The 24,863-nt window shown below is 45.9% G+C and overlaps 1 protein-coding gene across 4 annotated transcripts in view; it reads right to left on the minus strand.

Moving 5' to 3' along the window:
* Positions 1 to 1,507: 1,507 nt before the first annotated feature.
* Positions 1,508 to 24,863, minus strand: part of MFHAS1 (multifunctional ROCO family signaling regulator 1) — a 35,486-nt gene continuing 12,130 nt past the window's right edge. Inside the window, exons 2-4 of one of the 4 annotated variants that reach the window (XR_010083612.1) lie at positions 7,166 to 7,292; positions 5,529 to 5,693; positions 1,508 to 3,720 (exon numbers count right to left, since the gene is read on the minus strand). Coding sequence is in view for 2 of the 4 variants with exons in the window: in XM_063423719.1 (XP_063279789.1) it covers positions 5,690 to 5,693; positions 7,166 to 7,292 (131 nt within the window). In the remaining 2 variants the exon portion in view is untranslated. Of the gene's footprint in view, positions 5,694 to 7,136; positions 7,293 to 24,863 lie in introns of all 4 variants that reach the window. The other 3 variants (XR_010083611.1, XM_063423719.1, XM_063423720.1) reach the window with 3 other exon arrangements.

Raw genomic sequence — 24,863 nt, forward strand, 5'->3', positions numbered from 1 at the left:
AATTTGCTGTAGCTGCTGTTCCCCATATCCCTTAATCCACAGTCAACAAGCAGGGTGGGGTGGGTGGCACAAGACGTGTAAAGCTCTCTAGATCTTCTTGGCCAGGAGGTGAAGGCAAAGCGCTGAAGCCTCTCTGTACATCACAGGTCAGTTTATTCTCCACTGGTGCTTCCCACAGTCCTGAAAAGCAGTCCAGTATCCCTCAGTGATGGAGGCTATGTACTGGCACCCAACTAATGCAACCATGCCAAGACCTCCACATCTGCCAGCCGCTAAATAGCCCAGGATCTTCTCTCTGCCCTGTTGTGGCTGTGACCCCAGCACCCACCCTCAGTGGGGCCTCCCGTCCCACTCTGGCACACCAGCATCTCCTTGCAGATGCTGACATCCCCTCCCCTAGACCTGCTATGCAGCATTTGTCATCTTTGATGGGTGTGCCACAGAGGTCCATCTCATCTTCTCCACAGTGAATGATGACAAAAGTGAGATCATACACAAGTGCTTGGGGCTATGTGCACATCCTGGTTTTGGCTCGGATAGTCAGCTTTCTTAGAGGCTGCTGCAGTGCTGAGATTTTGGATTTAGTATGAGAATATTGTGGATAATACACTGCTGATTTAGTTGTTGCTCAGGAGTGCTCACTCAAAGTCAAGGCCTTTCAGTTTCTCGTGCTCTGCCAGTGAAAAGGTGCACAATTGGGAGGAAGCAGAGTCAGGACAGCTGACCTGAACTGGCCAAAGGGATATTCCATACCATGGAACATTGTCCCCAGTATTTAAATGGAGGGGAGGAGGAGGAGTTGACTGGGAGCTGCTGATGCTCATTCCCCATAACTGGGGGTGGTACTAGGCATCAGTCAGTGAATGGTGAGCAACTGTATTGGTCATCACTCATCTTTCTTGGGTTTTATTCTGCTCTCTTTCATTGCAATTACTATCATTAGTATTATTATATTTACTTTGCTTCCATTATGGAACTGCTTTTAACCCATGGGTTTTAATTTTTTTTTCTTATTTTCCTTCCCACCAGGAGGTGGTGGTGAGGGAGCAGCTGTGATGATGCTTTGTTGCCAGAGGGAGTTAAACTGCAGCAGTGGGAAGGGATTTGTTCCCATTTTTAATTCACCCTTCTGGTGCTGCCTGTTTTCAAGCAGAGGACCGCCTGCCTTACTACTCTGCCTCCAAAACCTGCTTTGAACACGAGCAGGGAACCAAGCTTTCCACGAATGCAAACAACGTGGTGCCAATGAGAACCACTGAGCTGGCCTCACAAACCCATAAAACAACTTAAATGGTAGTGGGGAAAAAGCTGTTCCCCAGAAATCACCTGCCTTGCTAGAGTGGGCAGTGGTTCACAGATACCAAATAAGGGGCTCCATGCTCAGATTCACTCAATGGCAAATTTCTTTGTGACTTTGCTGCAGCATAGGTCTACAAGGTGCAGACCCTTCCAGAGCTAGAGCCCAAGGAGGCACTGCAAGAGGAAAAACAAATCACACAGCCAGGACTCTCCTGGAGATTGAGATCACTTTTATTTTCAGTCATTTTGGCAAGGATGTGTGGGCAAGTGTGGGTGTGGTGCGTGTATGTCTGGGCATGCATGTGTGTGTGCGCAGAGTCCTGCCCAGTGATGTAGATTATATGAATACCTGCAATTACAGTCCATGAACTGAGCCATGAAGCGTGTGATGAGTGCTACACTGAGGCCCACTTGCTTGCCTCTTCTTGTGCTTACTGCAGTGCAGCATCTCCACCTCCCGGCATTGCTGTTCCCAGGATGACAGCCCAAGATCCCATCCAAAGGGCACGAGAGGAACTGAGCTCCGGGATCTGGCTCTGCAGGAGTGAGCCAGTGGATTTTCGTCTCACTTAGTGAGCTCCTAAATAACATTTGCAGTTCCCTTTGACACAACTGTATCTAACTCCTCCACAGTGAGGAGACTCAACTGCTTTGACAAATTTTAACTGCCTCAGAGGTACAACAGGGAAGAGAACAGGGACCCCACATCAGCTCCAGTGCTACAGCACAGCCAAGCACATCTTGAGTTCCTGGGAAAGCAGCACCCAAATACACTACTGCATTTTTACAGCCACCATGAGACTGTGGCATGGGGGATGCTGCAAGGGAGATGACCCAAGCTTCTGCAGCTCCCAGTCTCTTCCATCTGATTTGAGAGACCATAAGGCAGGGTAAATCCCCAATTAGGCTAAATCCCCAACAGTTCAACATTTTAAAGCTGAATCCCCAAAGCTCAGAGCAGAGACAGTGCAGAAAGAACAGCACTGCCATGAAAGGAGACTAGTCAAAGGCGTCTTGGCCTTGTGGCAGACTGGAAACAATCTTACCTCTCTTTTTGCTTATATCACAGTTAAAACAGAGGTGTCCCATTACCCAGGACCCTCTGCAACTGCTGGATGTCTCCAAGTACTCCTCTAAGCCCTAAAATTATCTGGATGTGCAGCATCACCCTCTGGGCTCACTCTCACTCACCTCTAGCATATGTGTATGCTGCTTAAGGACATGCAATTCCTCACATTACACAGACCCAGAAGAAGGCAAAGCTGCTCTCCTGGGAGTTTCACTTGGACGGATGCAGGTTTGAATCCCAGGTTTTGCTTCTGAGCATAACACAAGGTACTCCAGAAATCTTCCAACTGCTGAAAGTCCTGGAGTGCAAAGCAGCTCACTAGCTCTGCTTCCAAACCTGTCTGAACCAGTTTCGACAGGAAATCAAAACCCAGTCAAGCAAGAGGTCTGCAAACCAATAACCAAAACCACTACAATCCTCTCGAGTGTAGTAGGCATCTAGAAGATTGCCAGGAGATTCTCCTCCTATTCCAAAGGAGTTAAATTCATTGTCAGCTCCACAAGGAGACAGCTGATGCCCCAGTGCTTTTTGACCTCTTTATAATACATCTTCAGTAAAGGCTGCAGAGTGCTCCACAGAGGCCTTAGTAATTTCTAACAGTTTGGTAACTCTCTGAGCAGGGACACGAATAGGAACATACTCTGAACTCAAGTATCTGCTGTTAGGGCACTGCATTCAAGACCTCTTTCCTGGTGGCTTGATTCATGAAAAATGACAGATCCTTCAAAAATACAGGGCCCTCATCCCTGGTGCCCAAGGATATTAAGCGTGGTCTGAGATAGAAGCTGAGCAAAGGGACATGTATCAGGATCCCAGGGTGCATCCTTAAAAGACAGTGACAGCAAAATCAAAAGTACTATGAGCTGTTTGGTTTGGTTCTCCTGCATGGATCTCCCACCTGGCAATTGCAAAGGGGAGATGTTTCTGAACTGCATAGAAAATTAAATGGCTTTTGCATATTAAAAAAATTCAGATGAAAACACAGTTACACCAGTTACTAAACAGTGGGTGAATGAGTAATCACTGTTTCATATTTCACAGACCCAACTAGATTGATCTCCATACTGCCACAATCCTGGCATCATGGCTTCAGTGCACAGCAGCAGCCTGAGTGCCTGCAAAGGCCAGGGAATGCTCCCGTGGAGGTGGCACACCCTGGCAGGGGGGCTGCAGTCCCAAGGAGCAGGCTGTAAGATGTCTGCTCTGTCCTCTCACTCCTTCAATGTTCACGCATCCCAGACCAGATGGGTACACTGGGAAACAGGCCTTCGGCTGGAAAAGGATTCCAGTTTGTGGTTTCTTTACAATGTGGTTTCCACGCAACTTCACAGCAACAAATCGCTAGTTTCTTCCTATGGAGAATGGAAAGAGAGGTGAGTAGCAGCAAAACAGGAGGAGGCGGCCACCCAGCATGGGAGGTGACAGTAGGGAATGTTCTAACACAAGTTCTGCCTGTACCAGGCATTTTTCATGGGCAGCAAGACTCAGGACAAGGGAGTTTCCCAGCATTATTACTGAGCACCACTGAAAGATCTCACCTCCCTTTCAACTCCTCCAGCCACCACAGACAATTCTAAGTCTCCAGTTTATCCACAGCAACACAGAAGCACAATCAATCAATGATTCTCATTGATGTAAGAAGGTTCATTGCCAAAGGTAGCAGGTTGACACATGAAATCTCAGCCCAAGCTACCCTCCCAAGCTGGAATGATACCCTGAAGAGACAGGAAGCTGACTGAGCTGCCAGCTTTTACTTGGCAGCTTTTCCCCCTGAAGTAAGTTACATGGCTTGATTTCTTCTACCTGGCCTCTGGATCTCCTGCTGGAATGGATTCTGCCCTGCTTTCCCAGCATGATTCTTGCCAATGGGAAGATTTACAGCCTTGCACATGAGGCTGGCATTTGAAGGATCAGAAACCAGGGGAGTATCATCTGTGCAACAGCAGCAGGTCCCAGCAGGACACATCACTGTCTTGCAGTGGTTGCAGGCCTGGCCAGCTCACATCCTGGTGGGCACTCCTGCTGGCTTGTACCACCCATCCCAGGTCTACCATCACAGCCCAAACAATTAAGAGCTGTACATTAACACAAGTATTTTAAGTCCCTCATCTCTCAGACCTGCCCCAGCATCTGATGAAGGGATCCTGGCTCTGGAAATGCCTGTGTCCTATTGATTTACACTAAATAAATATTTGCATGGAGCAGGATTCACGCAGCACAGTTACCAGGGCTCAGCTGCAGGGCACAAACTAATAGCAAGATCTTAGAAGTCCTTCAAGCCACAGAGCTGGGGGAGAAACCAGAACTTTGGTACCAGTGCTCAGCCTGACCTTTCCCACAACTGGAGAGGGAAGACGGCCGCTCATGAAGCATGGCTGCTAGGGTCCACCCAAGAGGATCAGGATGAGTTTGTACCACACAGCCACACACTGCTTCACCAGATCTCTGCACAAGGATGCCTGGTAGCAAGGATGCCTCCCAGGTGGCTTTCCTGGGAGGATTACCAAGATCTAGATTTTTAGCACTCTAGTGGACACAATGCATGGAGAGTACCACAATGGCAGTAACAGAGCATCCAGACATGGCAGAGCAGCAGTTGTTCAGGCATAATGGTAATACTAGAGATAAGAAATAGCACGTGCCAGAGGCACACTGACTGCCCTGCTTTTGTCCCTGCATGATCACAGCACATCCTCACCACTTCATGGCACAACATCTGTGAAGGCACAGGGCAGGAAATGTTTCCCAGCCTGCTTCTCTGCCAGCCTCTGCTCATGACTGCTGCACGGGACACAGCCAACTGTTTTGTGGTGGAGCAATTGTAAAGGCTTCACAGTACCAACCCACTCCCCGGCAAAGCCTTGGCCAACTGCCACAAAACTCACTTGTCCAGGAACAAATCCAGGGAATCCCGCTACAGCTCATTTCAAGAGACTTTCCTCCAAGCAGGTCTGAATTAAATGGTATACCAAGAACATTTTTACATTCATCATGAGATCCAAATGGGTTTTCAACACATGATCAATGGGTCCACAGAAACCTATCCCCAGTGCTTTCCCTCCGGCCAGCGGCCCTGCCATCTGCAGCAATCATTTTCCTTTGTGCCTTGTCATCCCCAACCTCCAGATGACTTCATCCACTTCAGCCATGAAGCCCCCACCTGGGAGCTGCCCCTGCCCCACAGCATTTCTTTCAGGGTCCAAAGTCCAAAGTCCTATTGATCCCCATGAGCGTCGACTCCACAACTGGATAGATGGGAGCACTGTAGAGCATCAGCCATGTTCTGCCTGGTGGAAAACCTTTGGCACCAGCACTGACGGTTTATCTGGAAGAGGAAAGGATAAAGAATTATGGCAGGGTTCATAGTGTGCTTGAGATGCATAACCTAAGACACATGATCTTCTCTAGGCTTCTAAATAGGGAGTGTGAAGTAAAGTTAAAGTAACACATGTTTTTTAAAGAACTCCAGTTTCCTGCCAGCAGAGTGACTGCGAAACTGGGACACAGTTAACAGACGTTGTGGAAGGCAGGCTAGACCACAAGGAGGGTAGGAGGCATAGCCTGACAGCACAGTACAACAAAAATGGCACCTGCAGGTTAGAAATATGCTGTGCCAAGTACACACACACACAGGAGAACTAAATAAACAGGCAGTAGTGACCTGTGGCTCAGTATCAGAACAGCTTTGTTTTCTGCCCCAGGTGAGCACTTTACCCTCACCTTCACACACAGCTCAACAATCACCCATCACTGAAGCCATTCTCTACCTGGAGCGGTATTTTGGAATGGGAGGGTACTGAACAGAGAGAACAGCATCTAAAGCTACTGCCAAGACACTGAAGTGAAAGTAACAGGCATTCACATACAGCACAGCAGCAGACACCAGCAAGACACTCAGCTGCTCCTCTTAGCTCCCTACCAAATTCCCTAGTGGCATTCCAATTAGAACAGGCCATGGCTGAATTTCTGTTTTTCCGCAAAACCCATGCATCAAAAAGCCAAGGCATTGGCTGCTTTTGTGAGTGTTGTTCCACATTTTTTCCCACCACAATACAGCTCTGTTTTCCAAGCACATTCCTACTCTGTGAAGTACATATAGGCTATAGATACACAAGAGGGCAGGGCTCCCATCCAGGGGGACCTCACCAAGTTGGAGGACTGGACCAACAACAGTGCTGTAAAATTCAACAAGGACAAGTGTGTAACTCTATTCCTACAACAGGAGAACTCCATGCACCACCATAGCCTGGAGTCCTGCTGGCTTGGGATCTGGTGGAGAACATGTTGAACACAAGCCAGTAATGCATCTTAGGGCAAGGGAAGCCAAATAAAAACAAAACAACTCCGATGAAACAAAAGGAGACAAGTTCTGCCCCAGAATAAAGTCTGGAGAGGTGGCAGCACCTCCCCCTGGTCATCCAAGGATCACACCCTCACCTATACAAGGTCCCAAGGAACCTGACACCTGCCTGTGAGAGTGGTCCTGCCTCAGAACAGGTTGTACAGAAATTTCCTGGGATCTCATCCTACCAAAATCCACCTATGACTTCATTATCTCCTGATCTGTCCTGCCCAATGTGTGTCTTGTATCTGCCACAACACAGCTCAGAGAACACCTCAGCCCATTTCACTGTACTTCTTATCCTCTGAGTGGGCTGTCTATAGCCACAAGTAATTAGAACAGTCCCCAGGCTGTGGGGCTGCTACCTTCCAGAAAGAAGTGCTTAGAGAGGGCATGTTTTACGTAGGCTTTCTGGTGTCTACTGACAGGGGAATAAGTCTGCATTCTGGTCTCACTTGGAACAAGGGCTGATCACAGTAGGAGTGGGGGGGTAAACCAAGGCAACATTAACTCGCTCGCTGCCGTTCTTCGGACAGATGATCTCCGTCAGGCCCTCTGGTCTTGGCTGACTCAGCAGTTCTCCTGCAAATAAAGGAAAACAATTAAAACTTTTAAGCATCAGCAAGGCAATTTTTGCTTTTAGCATGTCCCTCCTCTCCCCCATACCAGTAAGCACCCATGAGAGCTTACTGGTCTGATAAATAAATCCTCCTTTAATTCCCTTAAGGGTCCAAGATAGCTCAGTCCTTCTCAGGCCTTGGAGGAATATATCAAAAGACAGGAAAAAGGATTCAAAAGAGGCTCTCACCCTTAGCTGCAGTAAGATGTTTATTCCAGGTGGTCTCCAGGGGAAAGAGAGGACGTGTCCAGGGGAACAGGGTCTTTTCTCAGGACCTCTGAGGGTGGGGCAAGTTGGCACACAGCCAATGGGGGTCAGAAAGGGAAGGAAGGGTCAAACTACATGACAAGAGCTCTAGGGGTCCCTGAGGGGGGAGAAACCATTCCCACAGGGGAATGTAACACTGGTCCTGCAATGCTAGCAGGTCCCATACATGTAACCATGGTGAGTGTCCTGAGTACAGCCTGGAGACATGCTGCTCCCCACACAGAACATCTGCCATCTTTCCATTCTCTGCTTTGAATCACTGCACACAGCCTCGAGAGCTCCTTAGGGATTCAGGGCATCTAGATGGAAGACTCCCTAATGCCTCTTTCCCTGGGTGCATTTGCCACAGGACTGCTGCAGCCATGGGACTGCTGCTGCATCCTGTCAGGACCCTTGACTATGCTATACTCTGCTGAGCATGCAAATCCCAGCTCCCAGCTGTCAGCTCTTCCATAATGGAGGCAATACCAGCTCTGTATGGAGTCAGCAGCAGTTGGGGGCTCTCAAATCGCCTGGTATCCCTCTGTGAAATGAGTTGCGTCAGCCCCGCTGTTCAAGTGCCAAGTTGGCAGCTCCTCATTGCTGGCACCCTTGCAGAATGTAGTTCAGGGCAAGACACAGGTCAGCACAGGGAGAGGGGTAAAGCCAGTTGCTGAGATGTGCCCAGCCCTGGGGAACACTTCCCCAACAGCTCACTCAGAGCAAATCAAATTTCCTTCTGGCTCCATTCCACACAACTGGCCCCAGCAAGGCAGATCCCCCAGGCATCAACATGCCAGCTCCTCAGAATAGTCCAGCTACAGCTTAGACACCCAACAGCACACAAAACACTCTTGATACCTGGGAGTCTGGGAGGTAAGGTCTACTCTCAAAGGCAATATGGCATGACCAGCAAGGGCTCAGTTCTTCTCAGTGTGCTTGCATAGGTGCCAAACAGACCTACCAAAGGCAGAGGCACCACGTCACAACTGGCTTGATCGGTGACTTTCTTTACAGAGATGGGCCAGCTGTAAGTGGGCTGCAGCCACAGCTCCACACAAAACTCTCTGGATCGTCAATCAAGCAGACACTGCAAACTGTCCCCACTTCCACTAAAACACTCAAGACAGATGGTCCTTGGACTCCTCTATTTTTAAATGCACTTGCAATAAATTCCTCTACTGTTAAAGAACATCAGAAAATGTCTCCTTCTGTCTAGTGGCTATTGTCGGGCACTCCAGGAAAAAGTGAAAAGAAAACACACTTCAAAGTACAGCCTGTGCAGCAATAGCACAACAGGCAGCCCCATCATGGGGCATGAAGCCTTACAAATGCTCCTTCTCTCTTCTCCTTCTCATACTGTTTCTCATCTCATTTTCAGGAAACAGCACGTCATTTCATATTGTGAAAAGAGAGGGGAGGGCTTGGCAAGGAATACGCACAGTTCTCCTTGAGAGATACCCCACTTGTAGGGCCAGCAATTCCAGTTTGCTCCCATGGTCTGCAGCCTGAATTCACATTCGGTTTAAGCATCTCCCTTCACCTCACACCTACACTCAAACCTGAACTGGCAGAGCAGCTTTTATGCGAGGAAGATGCGTCTTCCAAACCAGAAGAAATGTGATGGCATTTGCAATTCTAAGTTAAGTCTGCAAGGCAGCGTCTTCAATTACATGAGCTGTCATACTTTGAAAACAGCATTGCACCCCATCAAGCATGTACACCACAGGGCTCCATCTCCCAACAATTCCCAGGTTTCCAAGCCCAGGCTGACTTCCAAACTGCAGTATTGATAATTGTACTGAAAGCACCATCTCTGAAAGATGAGTCACAAAATCAGTGCACCACTATGCACTTTAAAGACAGGGCTAATATCCATTAGATCTTAAATCAGAGGAGTGCAATAAGACTGGTCTGTCTGCTTGAGCCTTCATTCCTATTTCCATCTTCCCACTTCAGAAATGCTTAGATGGTGATTTCTCATTCAGAAGAGATTGCTGTAGGGTAAAACAGATGTCTGATTTGCAGGCAAAATCCTTGTCAAGGCCCTTCAGTCTCTCTCCTTTTTTTCCATGGCTTTACCTTCCCGTCTAGGCTGTCTCCAGGATAAAGCTCATCTTACCCTATACCCAGCCCCAACTGAATCTCTTCCAGACCCACTCCCATTTCCTGCTGACATACATGCTGCTCCCCAGAAGAAAGACTTTTCTTACAATTTCTCCATAAGACATATCATACACTAAGTGGAGAGAAGGTCACCTCCCCCTTTCAGCTAAAAGATGTCCTGCTGCTTTACTATACTGTTTTCATCCCCTTCTCACTGCAAACCAGTCATCTTTCCCGCACAAACTCATCACAACACCAAACTAGGTATAACTATCTAAATTACACCTCATATCACTACTGAATAAAAGCCAGTGCAAATCCCATTGCGATGTGCAATGTAATGTATGCCATAACAAACTAGCATTGAGACATCCCGTTTGGATACAACTCTCCAGGCCCAGAATCCTTGGAGTTTTCAGAAACCTCACATTTCTATTCAAAAATTATTCAGACTGAAGGAAATTAGCAATAAAAGTCTTCAGGGCCACAGCAGGGTGGGAAAGAGGAGATCCAATGAGGTATTGGACCGATTGATACAAAAGGAAAGCTAAGTGCCTGACATGGGGAGGTGTTTGCTTGCTTTAATTATTAACTTTAAATGCAGTTTAAATGTAGCACCTTGTGTCTGCAGTACTTGTTCTGTGCCTATGTACAGGGTATATTTTGCACATTCCTCTGTGAACATGTCACAGATTTTACTGGAAACCTCAGTTCTGCCTGTCCTCTCTGAGAGGTTGCATCCAATAGCACATACACAATCATGAACCTTATCCAGTCTCAACATGAACTTAGTTTTAATGTTAACTTCCACAGAAGTCAATAAGGTTTTAACCAAAACTCCAACTACTTTGTCTTAAGGCTAAAGGCTACGACAGTCAAGTGTATGAAGAACAGCTTTGTTTTTCAGTAGACAATTTACATGACTAAGATTATTCATCTGATTTAAGAACATGAGCCCTGATTTTAAAGGCACTTTAATGCTGGGTACTTGATGACCAAGGCCTGACGTTTAGATGCATCTAAATCCCAGATCAGTTGATGGGAGAGAGGCACCCACCAAGCCTGGTTAAAAGCACCTGCAAATAGAGAGCAAATGCTTGAGAAAGATTCTTCTTTGCTGCCTCTCATTTGCAATGGCACAAAGGTGCAGAAAAGTTGTATCTGTCCCATGACCACACTCCTGGTGTTTTGGCACAGAAATTCGACTCCACAACTTGGTAAAATGTGCTGCACAGCAAGTTAAGTTTGAGACACAAACCAAGACCCCGTCATGAAACTACCATGGTCAGTTTGGCTGCTGCTGTAAGTTGGTTTGTAAACTCCCCCAGGCAGATGGGCTGAGCAAGTTATGCTGCCCACACCATTTAAAAGAAATGTGCTACACATGGGCAGTCCCAGGGAAAGGCGGGAACAAACCTTTACCCTTTCCCAGCACTCTACCAGAAAGGCCTGTTTCCTTTCAGCATTAGCCATCTCACTAGTTACTTCTATGTAAGCAAGATGTTCTTCACTGCCACTGTTTTATCCCAGGACAGACACAGGCACCGTCTCACTCAAAGCTGATGCCAGAGACCAAACCCATGCATACTGCAAAGCACACTTCACTGGCCTTTAGAAAATACCCATGAAATGCCAGATACCCGTAACAAATCAGAGCTAGGAGAGAGGCTGACAGCAAGAAAAGCTAGTACTTGTAGGAGTGTTTGGTTACTCCATGCTGGCAGCCAGACAATGCCAGCTGTAAGCCTACTTGGCTGCCTAACAGAGGGGAAGGTTTTGCATGCAGGAAGAAAATCCCACCTAGACCACTTGCTTTCATGCAGTTCCCACTGCAGTGGCTGTGCTAAGTGCCCCAAGGTTCCCCATTCTCGTATCAAGAATCTGCTGCAAGGGCATAGGGATGAGATAGTCTACTCTGGCCTGTCATGCCATCTCCTCTCCCTCAGAGCTCCCAGAATAACACATTTGCACATTATCAGCATGATGATGTTTATCATTTTCATGCTGTCATTCCTGCTGCCAGGATCTGGGCCCATTGGGACAAACAGCCAGCAATGGATGAGCAGGACATGGCCCCAACTCTGTGGTGTTGCTTCTCTCCCTTCAGTCTGCCAGGGACCTTGAGGATATATTGCTCATGCTTTACAACAGGGGCGTGAGAGCCAAAACTGAGTTGCTCCTACATCTTGCCCTGCCTCAGCACTGACCCACTTACTCCGTCTTATATCCTGGAGCTGCTCCAACCAAGGACCCACTGGTTTTTGCAGCCTCAGTGCTCATAGGTCCTCTTATCCTAAATCCCTTCTCACTCTTCCTCCTTGCTGAAGGCCTTCCAACACAAACCACCATAAGTGGGGTTGACTGGGGATAGACTTTACATCTCAGCCTCAACTGCTTCTCTGTCAAGCCTCCTATGACTAACTCTTTTCTTGTGACATCTCTCAGCATAACACTCAGCAGTCATGCCTTCAGAAGACTAGAGAATAGAGCATTTCAACACTGCCTGCATACCCAAAGCACGTGTCCCATGCTTGGCTTCCAACAGCAGTTGGAAAACAGGGTGCACATGAGAGCCCTGGGTCTCAGAACACCCCTCTGTGTTGCAAGCAGTCCCATCCCCTTTCGTCCATACAACTGCAAAGAAATTAGGCCTGGAGAAGCTACAGTTTCTGTGCCCAGCTGTTTGTTGTTTTAAGGTTCAACAGCTGGAACACTTACACAATTACATCAAAGCTGTCACAGAGGCAGAGTGAGATGAATACCCGTGTGCACAGATTTCCCCTTCTGCTTCAAGCGCAGGAAACACCCTCACACACTGGGACTTTGCAGCCAGCTCTACAAGAAATCTTCCATGAGTCTTGGCAGGAGGAAAAGGAAGGAGATGGTGTCTCACAACAAGCCTGCTTCTACTCCACACCATTTAAATCTCCTCTGCCATTTTCTGCTTAGATGAAATTAATTACTTGCTTCATACAAATGTTGCTGTGCATGACATACAAGCTTATTCTCAAGCACTCTGCACAGAAAATACTGCTCTGCACTGGTATGAATTTTTAATATGCCCCTTGCAGCACTGCCTGCATGTCACGCACAAAAATATTCCACAGAAAGATAGAACACTGCACTTGATTTATTTCTGGAGTCCTAAGTGACCTGATCTACCCAGCCTGCTTGAGGCAGAGGGCTGGATAAAGACCTCCAACTTAGGATTTTATTTTTTTTCTCACTGAAGGTCATTCTCCAGGCTACAAATATGGGGGAAAAAAAACCAACCCAAAAACCCCAACCAAACAAAAACCCAAAAAACCCCAAAACACCCCAAACAAAACAAAAAACCACACCCAAACCAAAACAACAAAACAAACAAACAAACAAACAAAACTGAAAAAAGAGACATCACAAAAGGGAGCAGGGCAGGGTGAAATGTACATTATGAACAAAAGTTTCGTAAGCCTTATGTTACAGTCCCCAGTCAGAGGAGCTTAGAACTAGCAAACAAGAACAACAACAATACTCCCAGCCTGTAAAGAGCCCTACAGGGAGGGACTGCTGTGCAAAAAAGGCAACAGAGAAGAAAAACTCTGTTCGTAAGTAATGATCACAACAGCAGGCTGGTGAGCAGAACCACCCATGATGAACCACCACATGCCCAGGAGCAAATGAGTCTGGGATTAGATATAGTTAAAAAGGAAAGGGAAGGCTTGAAAACAAAAAGAAAGCTTGCTCTGGAGATGTGGAGTAGAAAGGCAGCCAGTTGCAAGGCAAAGGACTAGCCTACTGAGGTGAGTCCCCAAGACCAGAAGCTGACAGCACAGCAAAAAGGGTGGTGAGAGCAAGGGTAAGAACTTCCCAAAACATGCAACAGGAACTGATTTCTCCTTTGAAGGGTTCAAGACCAAAAACACCAACATCTTCCCTGAGTAGAGAGCAGTCTCCTGTGGCTGCCTAGCTCCAACCTAGAGCATCACAACTGCTAGAGGGGCAGACTCAGCCTTAGGGCTGCTGGCTGATCCTAGCATTGGACAACTTTCCAGCTCCTGCATCCACAGCACCAGCTGTCTCTCGAGCCAGCACCTCATTTCTAGGCCTCACAGCTCTGCCTGTGGACATATATATGGCTCACCTTGCATACCTCCCCGAGACGGCTGCACAGGAAATCGTTTGCTCAAGGCTCCTAAGTCATGTGAGATGAAAGAAACAAAACAATCTCTGGAAGCAGATGGCAGTGCTTTTCAGCTTGGAGCTGACAGGTCAAGCTTCAGAATCCAGAGCAGCAGTTCTCCACGCCAGGAACCCCAGAGGTGCTGCAGAAGCTTGCTTCTGCTCAGCTCAAGCCTAGACAGCTTTTCTCTCAGCAGCTGAGATCACCCTGCACTTTACCTCCTACCTAGGGAGCTACCAGGCTAATTATCCTGGCAGGAATCCCAGGGCTGTGCCAAAGGCTAAGGTGCTCTGCAAGGCCTGTCCAGGAGACACACGCAGACAGACGCTGTACCTGGCAATCACTAACTCTATTTTCTGCCACTTAGGGAATGGGAGAGTCACACAAACACCACCTATGGTCTGAAAGGCTTAAGGGGGTTAAACACCTTCCCTCTTTCCCAAGTCATTATAGGGTCAGCTAGCTCTTAATGCATCACTGTCACAGCAGAAGAGGACATTGACACACCCTGAGCATTTGCAAAAGCTATGGGGAAGCTCTTGGCACTGGACCCAGCACACCTCTGGGTGGAGAACTCGAGTGGAAAGTGTTCTGGATGTTCCATTCAACAGCTACAGGGGGTTAATTACTGAAATTCAAAATACCAAATTACACCTCATACACTACTTTTCCCCTCATGAGTTATTTGAGATCATCCCTTACCAGTGTGGCAGTACAAGGATCCCAAGTACAATACTTTGAAAACTCTATGTTTTTCCAAAACACTAGTTAATGGTATTTTTCTCAGGCACATAGAAATGAACTGTAGCTAGAAATGGAATGAAATTGAAAGTAAATTAAAAAAAAAAACCCCTTACATTCTCCAGACCACATGATTTAGTACTTCCCATCTGCAGACTCACAAACACAAATGCAGAGAGCAGTAAATGATCAAAACAGCTCCATCAAAATAAATCCAGGAGCAGTTGTGAAAGTTTGAGCCTTCTGTCTCCTGCTAGCAGTACAAAATAAGCAGTTCTGAGAAATAAAAGATGGTTGCCATCTAACCTATTCCTAAGCCAGTGTGGGTGATTGACCATCAATGTGGCTGTACAGTGAATGCAACTTCTTTCTCCTCCTTCTGCAGTCCATGAGATACTGAGTGTGGACAGCATGTATGCCAGGTAACACTGACATATTGCCATGAGGCGAGAGAGCTGTGACTTTTGACATTACTGCTCCTTCCAAAAAGATGAGGAAAGGGGATGAACAAGATGCCATTTCTCCACTTGTTCCATCAAACTCAATATATTTCAAATGTGTATCAGCATGAGTAGCCTCCCTTGCCCAGCTTCATCCCTACCTATTCCGTTGGGCACTCCATCTTTCTTCTCCCTGTGCAATAGGGAAGGTAGCAACAAGCCAGCTCTTCCCACTAGTGACCAGAGCAGACAATGGAGAAAGGATGGGACCAAAGGGAACAAGCAAACAGCACAGCATAAAGTCTTGGAAAAATGAGAGGGGCACTGGGGAAAGACTGAGAAAATAAAACATCCTTCAAATTGCTGAATGTTTTGGTGTCCTTCTAATATCTGAAAAGCTTTTTGAATTGGCAGGCTGCAACACAGCACTTTCTGACAACTGCAATACAAAGCCATGAAAAATTGATTTGCTTCATTAACATTTTAGGACCTTATTAGCTGGAACGAAATTGACTGTCAAGGCATTTTAAGGGGGAGTCATGGTGTAATGAGCTCAGTGTGAATTATCCTCATCCCAGAATAGAAACAGGCCTGTCACTGAGTAACTAAGCCCAGAATCTACCTTTTGGTTATTTTTAATTTCACCTCTTCAGCCTTATCTGCCATAATCACTTTTTCAGTATGACAAGGCAAGACACCAGCTGGAGAGAAAGCTGCAGCCAGCCCCAACCTGTCTGTTCTCATCCAGTAACAGTGAGGGACAACTGCACACAGAGCATCCACCTGTACACGAGACACCACTGGCTGCAAACAGTCCAGACAGCAACAATTCCCACCAGTCTCAGCCCATCTTTCCAAACAATAATTTCAAAGCTATTACTTCCCCATCACAAAGGAGATGCTGATGCTTTTTTCATCCAGATGATCACACACTGCAGGTCCAACTGGAAAAATGGACAAAAAAAGCATTTGAAAGGAGTTCTCAAAGCCATTACTATGATAAACAGTTAAGAGGCAGGGTCCACTGAAGTCTGCAGAGAGTACCAGGACTGGTCACCATCCTGTTACCTCTGTTTCTCTGTGTTTAGGTCACAATACATTAATAGGTGGCCATGTGAAAAGCCAGCCCCCAGAGCAGGCCATACAAGACTCAGTCCCACTGACATCCAGTGTTATGCAACTGACGAGACAGAGCCAAGCCTCCATCTGCCCTTCTGCTAAATTCAGAGAATTAGCCAGTCTGCAAGACATTCTTCCTCACAATAGCCTAGCTACTAGTACTGCACCCAGAACTGGCAGGTTTTCTGCCTGCCCCAACACAAAAACTAGAAAGCTTCCATGCAGGTACTACATGGTGGACTTGAGTAAAAGCAAAAGGAAGCACCTGATGCAGACAGCAGATTGCTGCAACACAAAGGTTCACAAGCCGACCAGACAATTAACTAGCAAAGTGTCCTTAAGCATTACTAAAGAGACAAATCCATGTGCTGATGTCATCTGCTGATGACAGACTAAGGCTGGGAGAGCATTTGGAACAAGTTTTGTCCCTGTTGGCTTACTTCTTCCTTGCAAGATGTCCATGCATGCCATGGTTGAAGGTAGGATTCTGGATATGACACCCCTCTTCTAGAAGTTGACAAGTGTCCAGTTGGAAGTGAAAAACCTGGAGTTTTCCCTTGTAGTAACCTTTTCTTCTCTTCCTTTTTTCCTTTTTTTAATTTACTTGCCTTTTTCCAGCCAAGATAAAGGAGAACAAATCAAAGCACACATGCAAGACTTGCATATGTGTTCTGCCCAACAGTTTTTGCTGAGATTAAGTAAACTCGTTTCTCAGTAAAAGAGAAACTCTATGAGTTGCTGTTGCCTTAGGGCCATTCCAAGGTTTCAGTGTGTTTTGCAAACTGAACTGGAAGGAGCTGTATTTTCAAACCTGTGGTGGTTAGTATTCTCTCCCATATCACTTAAGGTGAGATGCATGTGCAATATTCCTCTGTAAAGCTATTTTGGTCACCCTAAAACACTCATTGTTCATCAGGACAACCACAGAACCCACTTAAACACAGGAACATTTTTTGTTACCCTTCAACATTGACTAGTCTAAGGAGAAAAGCCGTGACTCCAAAGGTACTGCTCATATTCAAATGTTAAATCAAGTGTTTTACTTGGTTATTGAACCAACTTGAATTTATCCCTGTTTTAATCTATCAACATGACTTTGCATTGAAGTCACTTTACTGGGGAATTTGTTCTGTGCATGTACATCCCAAAATTTATTCCAGGCTCACGCTTAATTGGAACAAAATGCCTCCTTGGCATTTTTCCTTCAAAGCTATCCACTTTCTACATAGTAATAACTAATCCCACAATACATGCTGTCCACAGGTATGGCTTTAGCTGACCAGGAAGCTGCAGGATCAGAGAATTTTCCTTAATTACAAGGACATCAGATACAACTTCCTTCTTTGCACATATTTGTTTCATTGACACTCCAGTTTGTTAAGTACATCCTTAGTCAAGTTTCTTCCTTGTGAAACAGTATGATGTAGATTTGCATCAAGCTATACGGCTAAAATCAGAGAGAGCGGAGCACCAACATCAGTGGGCAATTCTCTTGGTCTCATGCAGAAGGCCCCTATAAAAGCATTGCTCGTGCACAAAGAAGTGCCCAAGCAGCACTCCACAGAGCTCGGAGCCTGAGTTTCCCTATGCCAGCAGAGGTGGAAACCTGATTCTTGTTTTGAGTCTGCTCTATTTGTTTGGCTTAAAGTATCTTTCGTTATTACTGTCTTCAAAGTTTGAGTGACCTGCTGGCTTGCTCTTGCTCAGTGGCATAATAAAGGTCCATCTGTGCTTTTACTGTTAACAGCTTTTACTTGCTCCCTTTTCCAGAGAGGATGAGAGCTAATATTTTAACTTTTCTTTTTGTGTTGATTTGTGATTCCTCAACATTTTCAATAATTTAACCACTCTTTTCTGAACCCTCTCATTCCCTAATATTCAAATAGATGGCAGACAACTAACTGCTGTAAATCAGTGCAATAGCTAGCTTTCTCTTACAAATACATTTTTCCCAATGAAAAGTGCTTATTTATGAACTTATTTATACTACTTATTTATACTTACTTATTTATATTATAATACTTATTTATATTATAGATTGTTTTATTATCTCTGCTGACACCAATGCTTATCGCTTTTTATTCTATCACTGGAATACCTTCCAGTGAGAAGCCACACAAATACAAAAGCAATAGCTTTGCTACTTAACTCCTACAGAGTTCATTGCCTGCTAAATGCCATCTCATCTGGGCTCTCAGTGCCCAGTCAATGCAGCACCCATCTTTGGTGTTTAAAAATCACTTCTATGGTAGTCACATTTGTTACTGAAACAGGAAGGAGCTCTGGGGCCCAGAAAGAACTCATCAGCCTCCCAGGGAGACAGCAGTGCTGTTAGGGGAACATTTAACTCTTCCACCATTTCCTGTACTCCCCTGCACCTTTCCCTCATAGGGAATTCCGTCCTAAAGTTGAGCTCTCTCCTGGTCCTCTATTGGAGCTGTAAACCAGTATTACTTCTAGGTTTCCACCACATGGGTAACTCCAGGGTATTTACTCACCAGTGTCATTGTAACACCGCTTTGACCTCCCTCCTTCAGATGTTTTATCAACTCACATGAACTGCAAGCTTACTGGTTCTCCTCAGATGGGATCTGTCTTGGGGAGAACCACCTTAAAACTTCCCAGTCATCAACTTAATCTGATCAAAGAGGAGACTCAGGGACATCTTAAGCATACACTGTAGGTATCCAAAGAGTGAGGACTATTGGGATTGAAAAAAACGAGGAAGCAGCAGCCATGCTTCCTCTCAAACATTATTCTGCTCAACCATTCTAAAATGCAAAATGCCAGAGTTCAGATCCCTAAATCAGGCTTGCTCTGAGCAGAGGTGAAGCAGGTGTAGCAGCTCAAGAGGTGGCTGCTGCCAGAAAAGTGAGAAAAATGCTGGCATACTGAAGAAGATACATTTCAGAGCTACACAGGAGTTCACACCCTATTTTAGTCAGTGCACTTTCCACAATACAATGGCAGAGCAACAGCCAAAGAAATATGGTCAATCACACACACTGTATGCCATTGCCATTACAAGAAAAATAAATGTTGCACTTTGTCCAGGACCACAGTTTGCTCTGAGATGCAGGAGATCCCAGAGGACTAGCAGCATTTTGGACAGAGAGGGTTAAAAGAGGGAATAGAACTCAAACTAGACTAGGTTGAGCTTTTCCTTCTCTCCACCAGCAGAAGTCTGCTCTGTGAGAAAAAAAGTCTGAGAAAGCACAGACCTACGAGCTGCTTCTATCTGTGCCCATAAGGATTTTACATGCTTGGTGCTGGCGGAAAAGTGTCCCACAGTTCTGGACTTCACCAGCAACTGCCCAGGAGCAAGACAGAGGCACCTGTCTCCCTCCTCCCTGAGCTGGTTCCCTCCCACCTCCTCAGTCTCCTGCATTTTGCTCTTAAACACTCAAGCCAGGAGAACAGTCCTCCAAGCAAGGCAAAGCTTTATTAAAAATGACTCCTGATTAAAAAGAGGTTTAAAATCCTTTTGTAATAATGACTGGATTATCTGCATCATGCTGCATTATGCAACTGAGAATAAAGCAGCACAAGAGCAAGGGGTAAAAGCGCTGTCTCCAGCAGAACCATAACTTAGTGGGCAGTTCTCAATTCCAACGCTCACCTGCAAGATTCAGATGGGATCGGCTGCACCTGGTGCATGCCAGAGAAGCAGAATCATGCACAAAATTTGTATGATGCAGCAGCTGCAGAGCAGAAGTTGTTTTGTGACATGGCTTTCAATCAAAGGGACTGTTTCAGGGAAATGCTGATACTAAATGCTTCTGGAAGCACAGCTAAGAGTAATAAACTCTGATCTGAAGCCTGGGCATAGGTCTGTAATAAAACATGATGACTCTTGATCCCACACAGGTGATAAACCAGAGGCTGGTCAAGAACTGCCTTCAAGCTGCCTAGCCTCGCTACAAGGACTATACTGCCAGCATCCATACTGGTGTCCAGGGGCAGGAGCAGCCATACAGTAAGTGAACAGCCACACTGCTCAGCTTGCCGCCGCCAAAGATACCTGGCCACATTTATACAGCCGCCACCTTTTAATGGGAAGCACAGTTTTAGCATCTGTAAAGTGCTGGGCCAGAAGTCCAAGTTACACACTCAGAGCCAACCTACTGCACTTTCCAAAATGGCCCACTATGCATCTCCCCATCACACCCTCTTCAGCCCAATGGGTGGTTGGGGGGAGTTCTTTATTTATTTTTTTCCTTTTTTAAATCAAATCCCTGTCTGAATCACTAAACTGAACATGATCTTGTCATGTTCAGTAACATTTTCTTAACACTGAAGTTAAACTTCACTGTAGGCATTCAAAAATGTGCATGTGTGTATGTACATAACATGTTAAACATGCTTTTGTTGGAGAAGTAAGATGTGTTTATTTCAAAGAAGGGCAAAGAACAAGTTAAAACCAACAGGCAGCTTCAAAAGCTTTGTGATAGCTTTCCATTACAACAGACACAGAAAAAGGTAAATTTTTTTTCTAATCCCAGAGGAAGGTTCCTGAACTTTTCTTTCATCCAAGGAAGTCTTTAGTTTGGCTGAGCCTTTGAGGCACAAACACATTGCTTAGGAAGAGATGCACACAAGACTCACTCTTGATTGTTTACTTCAGCACCTCACCCTAGGAAGGCTCCAAGCTGACCACAGAAGCCACTTGCTGAGCTGAATTATTTGCCTACGCAAGCATCAGTTAAGATCTTGCAAAAATCCAGTAATGATCACCTCAGGGCCTGCAGGGCTCCCTCTGGGCACACACATACTTCTCTGAGAAATTACAAACTTCTTGCTTACTCAAGCTGCCATGAAAATGTCACCAGTGCTGGATCACAGCATGATCCCTCACATGGCAGCACGAGTGAGATTCCTTACCCAAAACTTCTGACATATCTGGTTCAAGTATGGAGATCTGGCTGGACCTTTTAGTGAGGAAGAGCACACTGGAGTTTCAGTTTCACACATAGCCCTCTGGCACCATCATGAATCTGAAAAAAGCACTTGGAGATGATCAAAGTTCCAGAGTGAGGCTCACGTTGCCTCTATTTTCACCCATTTCTACACAATTGTCCACTAGAAGCTTAAATGATGATAAAGTAAGAAATACACTCTTGTTCAGCAGATTTCTGGGATATTGAGATCAACAAAAAAAGGCATCTCTTCCCAACATTCCAGTTGTCTTCCTTCATTCCATCTCAATATGAAAGCAGGTGTGGGATGTTTGGAAACAAGCCAGAAGGCTGCTGAAGGAGAGCAGTAAGCTATAATAAAATATGAGCTTGAACCTCCATAGAGAAAGTTCTAACAAAGGAGATGGCTTAAAAAACACCCAAACAACCCAAACAAATAAAAACCCCAAGGCAAAATGAGTAAGAAAGTTTGAAAACTTGAATTATATATTCCTGACACCAAGAGCTAAAGGTGCTCAGCAGGGCATGATTTCACCAGTGCATTTTCCAAGCAGGGATGGCTCAGAGTCCAGAGTTTACAGTGACATATCCACGTATTAAAGAGCTCTGTGAAACCAGATGCACAACTAGTTCCCACGTAAACTCCCACTGCATCTTCTACTTTGCTGCCAGTCAAACAACTTTCCTATACTGTCCTCCTTAAATCTGGATGATGAGTGAAGTACTGGGGTGTGTGTGTTAAAATCCATCACCACTGCCACTCACTACATCTACAAGATGTTGAAGAAGTTCAGAGCCATCAAAGCTTTGAGCCCCAGAGACTGAGCAGGCAAGGCTTCAGAGACATGAGCAGGGCTGTAAGGGGGCCCCAACACAGCTCTGGCACATGCTCAGCATGAGCAGGCTGCCCTCAGAGCCCTGAAACTGCAGCACGATCGCCTGACTTCACAGAAACAAATTTCTTCTTTCACACTGTAGCCATCACTTAGTGCCCAACCAAAATAGATTTAAGCTGTTCTGTAGTAAAAATAACAGCAACTAAGAAACATTATGTCAGATCACAGGAAGGGGAAGCTCTTTTTTGTTAGATTTTCTAAATTTAGCCACTTTGATATACCAGAGTCATATGGATATGAGAATTTTCCAAATCTAGTGCATGCATCACTATCTGAAAATAAGAGCATGAAAATCTCGGACAAAGAAAGAGGCTGCGCAAAACGAAGATTTAGAGAAATGCACAGGGAGCTGAAAACTCATCTCATTATGCAACGAGTGTAAGTAGGCCTGGTGCTTGCTGCTGACTCCCTGGCTTGGAAATCTGCCACCAAGCACCCTCTGCTTCAGAACATTCAACCCCATCCAGGAGTTTTGCCTATAAAATTGTGGTGGGCTAACCCTGGCTGGATGCCACCAAAACCACTCTATCGCTCCCTTCTTCAATGGGACAGGGGAGAAAAAATACCATGAAAGGCTCATTGAGATAAGAGCAGGGAGAGATCACTCACCAGTTGCAGTCATGGACAAAATAGACTCAACTTTGGAAAATTACTTTAATTTTTTTACCAATCAAATCAGAAAAGGATAATGAGAAATAAACCCAAATCTTAAACACCTCTGCCCTACCCAGTCCTTCTTCCTGGGCTCAACTTCACTCCTGACTTTTTTCCTCCTAATTTCGTCTACCTCCTCCCTCTCCAGTGGCACAGAGGGTCAGGAATGCGATGCTCTGCAGTCAGTTCATCACAGATTGCCTCTGCTGCTCCTTCCTCCTAAGGGAAGGACTCACAGTTTTCCCCTGCTCCAGTGCGGGGCCCCTACCACAAACTGCAGTTCTTCATGGACTGGCGTGCCCCATGGGGTCGTAAGTCCTGCCAGCAAGCCTACTCTAGTGTGAGCACCTCACTCCATTGGTCCAAGGTCCTGTCTGGAGTCTGCTCCAGCACAGGCTTCTCATAGGATCACAGTCTCCTTGGGGCATCTACCTGCTCCAGCTGCAATTGCTGCTGCAAGGGGTTTTGGTTTTTTCCCCCCCTCTTATATGTTATTCCAAAGGTACTGCCACCACTGCTGATAGGCTTGGCGTTGGCCAGTGGTGAATCCATCTTGGAGCCATCTGGCATTGGCTCTATCAGAGAGATGGGAAGCTTCCAGCAGCTTCTCACAGGAGCAAACTCTGTAGAGCATCACTCCTGCTACCAAAACCTTGCCATGTAAACCCAATACAAAAATACAGCCACACACAGCAAGGGTGTAAGAAGCACCGTGCAGACCAGGAGTGGAAACACAAAATCCTCCATCTCTTCCCCTCAGTGCAATAGCACAGACATATAAGAAGGGTAAGTTTGTCCATCTTCCCCTGCCTGGAATGTTCTGCAGATATGGAGAGGTCCACCTGCTCATTTCTCTCTGAACACAGAATCCTGGCTTCATGAAGATACAGTCCAGATGAGGCTTCCCAAGAAAGCCAACCCATCCAAAGGACTACCCAGAGAATACTTTGAGCCAGAACTGATTATTCCAGCTCTCACTGCTTGTTCCTAGTTGGGCTGCTCAGCAATACAATCATGCAAGACAGAGTGACTCAAGAAGTTCAACAGTGGGACAGAGGCTGGCTGGCTCAAAGCCCACATTAAGGCAGTGGAGGTCAAGCTAGCAGCTGTTCTCTCAACCTACTGCACACTTCAAAAAAACATTTTAGACCCAGAAACAGCTCCCTATCACTAAGTGAGAGTTTGGCACCACACAGCTGTTGCTCAGACACCAGTTTGTCTGGATTTGCAATTTCCCATGCCCTTTGGCTACTCCTGGGTGCGTCTGCAATTTGCAAGATGCTTTCCATCGAGCAGATCTCTCAAAGGTATGCAGAGCAGCCCAGCTGCCACCCTACTGTCACTTCTCACTCCAGCTCCAGCTCCTGTGTGTCCCATCATGACTAAATCTCCCTGCTAAGGAAGGTCATTGCTCCTGTGAGCCACTCACAGCTTCACAGATGAAGAATTACAAAGGTAAGGGGACAACTAAGTTATGTAGCTGTCTCAAGTCCCCCTTTGGTCCCATATACACAAGGTCCCAGCTGTTAAGCTCTTTTTTGGGGAAAAAAAAGGAATTCTGCATAAACAACTTGAACTATTCCCTATCACACATCACAATAAATACACCTGCATAATATTATACATTGAGGATGTAATCCTGAAAAATGCAAAGATCAGCAATTGGTCAGACAATCATGGTATTTTCCCCATAATGTAGTAAAAGAGAACATGTATATAGACAGATGAGTTAGATACGATATAAACATAGAGAGAGGGTGGAAAGATAAAAATTCAAGTGTCAGAAAGATCAATATTAGATGACTACTTATCAGAATGCATCTTCATCACCAGCCATTACTCCATCTTTTGGTACTTCATTCTTTATTGATCTCAATTTATCTGAGAATTTTAATGAGAGATGAAAGAGATGAAAATGCAACTGTTCAGACATAGGCAATAGGAATATTTAGAGTACAAGACTGATGTCAGGCAGCCAGCCTCAGGGTCCCTGCCTTTCCATCCTCCACACCGTACAGCCTGTGCATTTCAGCTCTGCACATTGCTAAGTTCCTGCTTTCTAACACTATCTGTTCAGAGAAAAACTGCTTGCCATCCATATCTGACTGCTGCTTTTAGGAAAGAGGCCACAGGGAGTGGAGAGAGGTATTAAACAGCCAGCAACAGAGTTCCACACAACAGCTAGAGATGCAGCAGGGAGCTGCTGCACCATGCAGACTCATGGTCTGTACTGCAGGACAGTTTTGCAGTTCTG

The sequence above is a fragment of the Prinia subflava genome, chromosome Z (genome assembly GCF_021018805.1).
Source record: "Prinia subflava isolate CZ2003 ecotype Zambia chromosome Z, Cam_Psub_1.2, whole genome shotgun sequence".
NCBI lineage: Eukaryota > Metazoa > Chordata > Aves > Passeriformes > Cisticolidae > Prinia > Prinia subflava.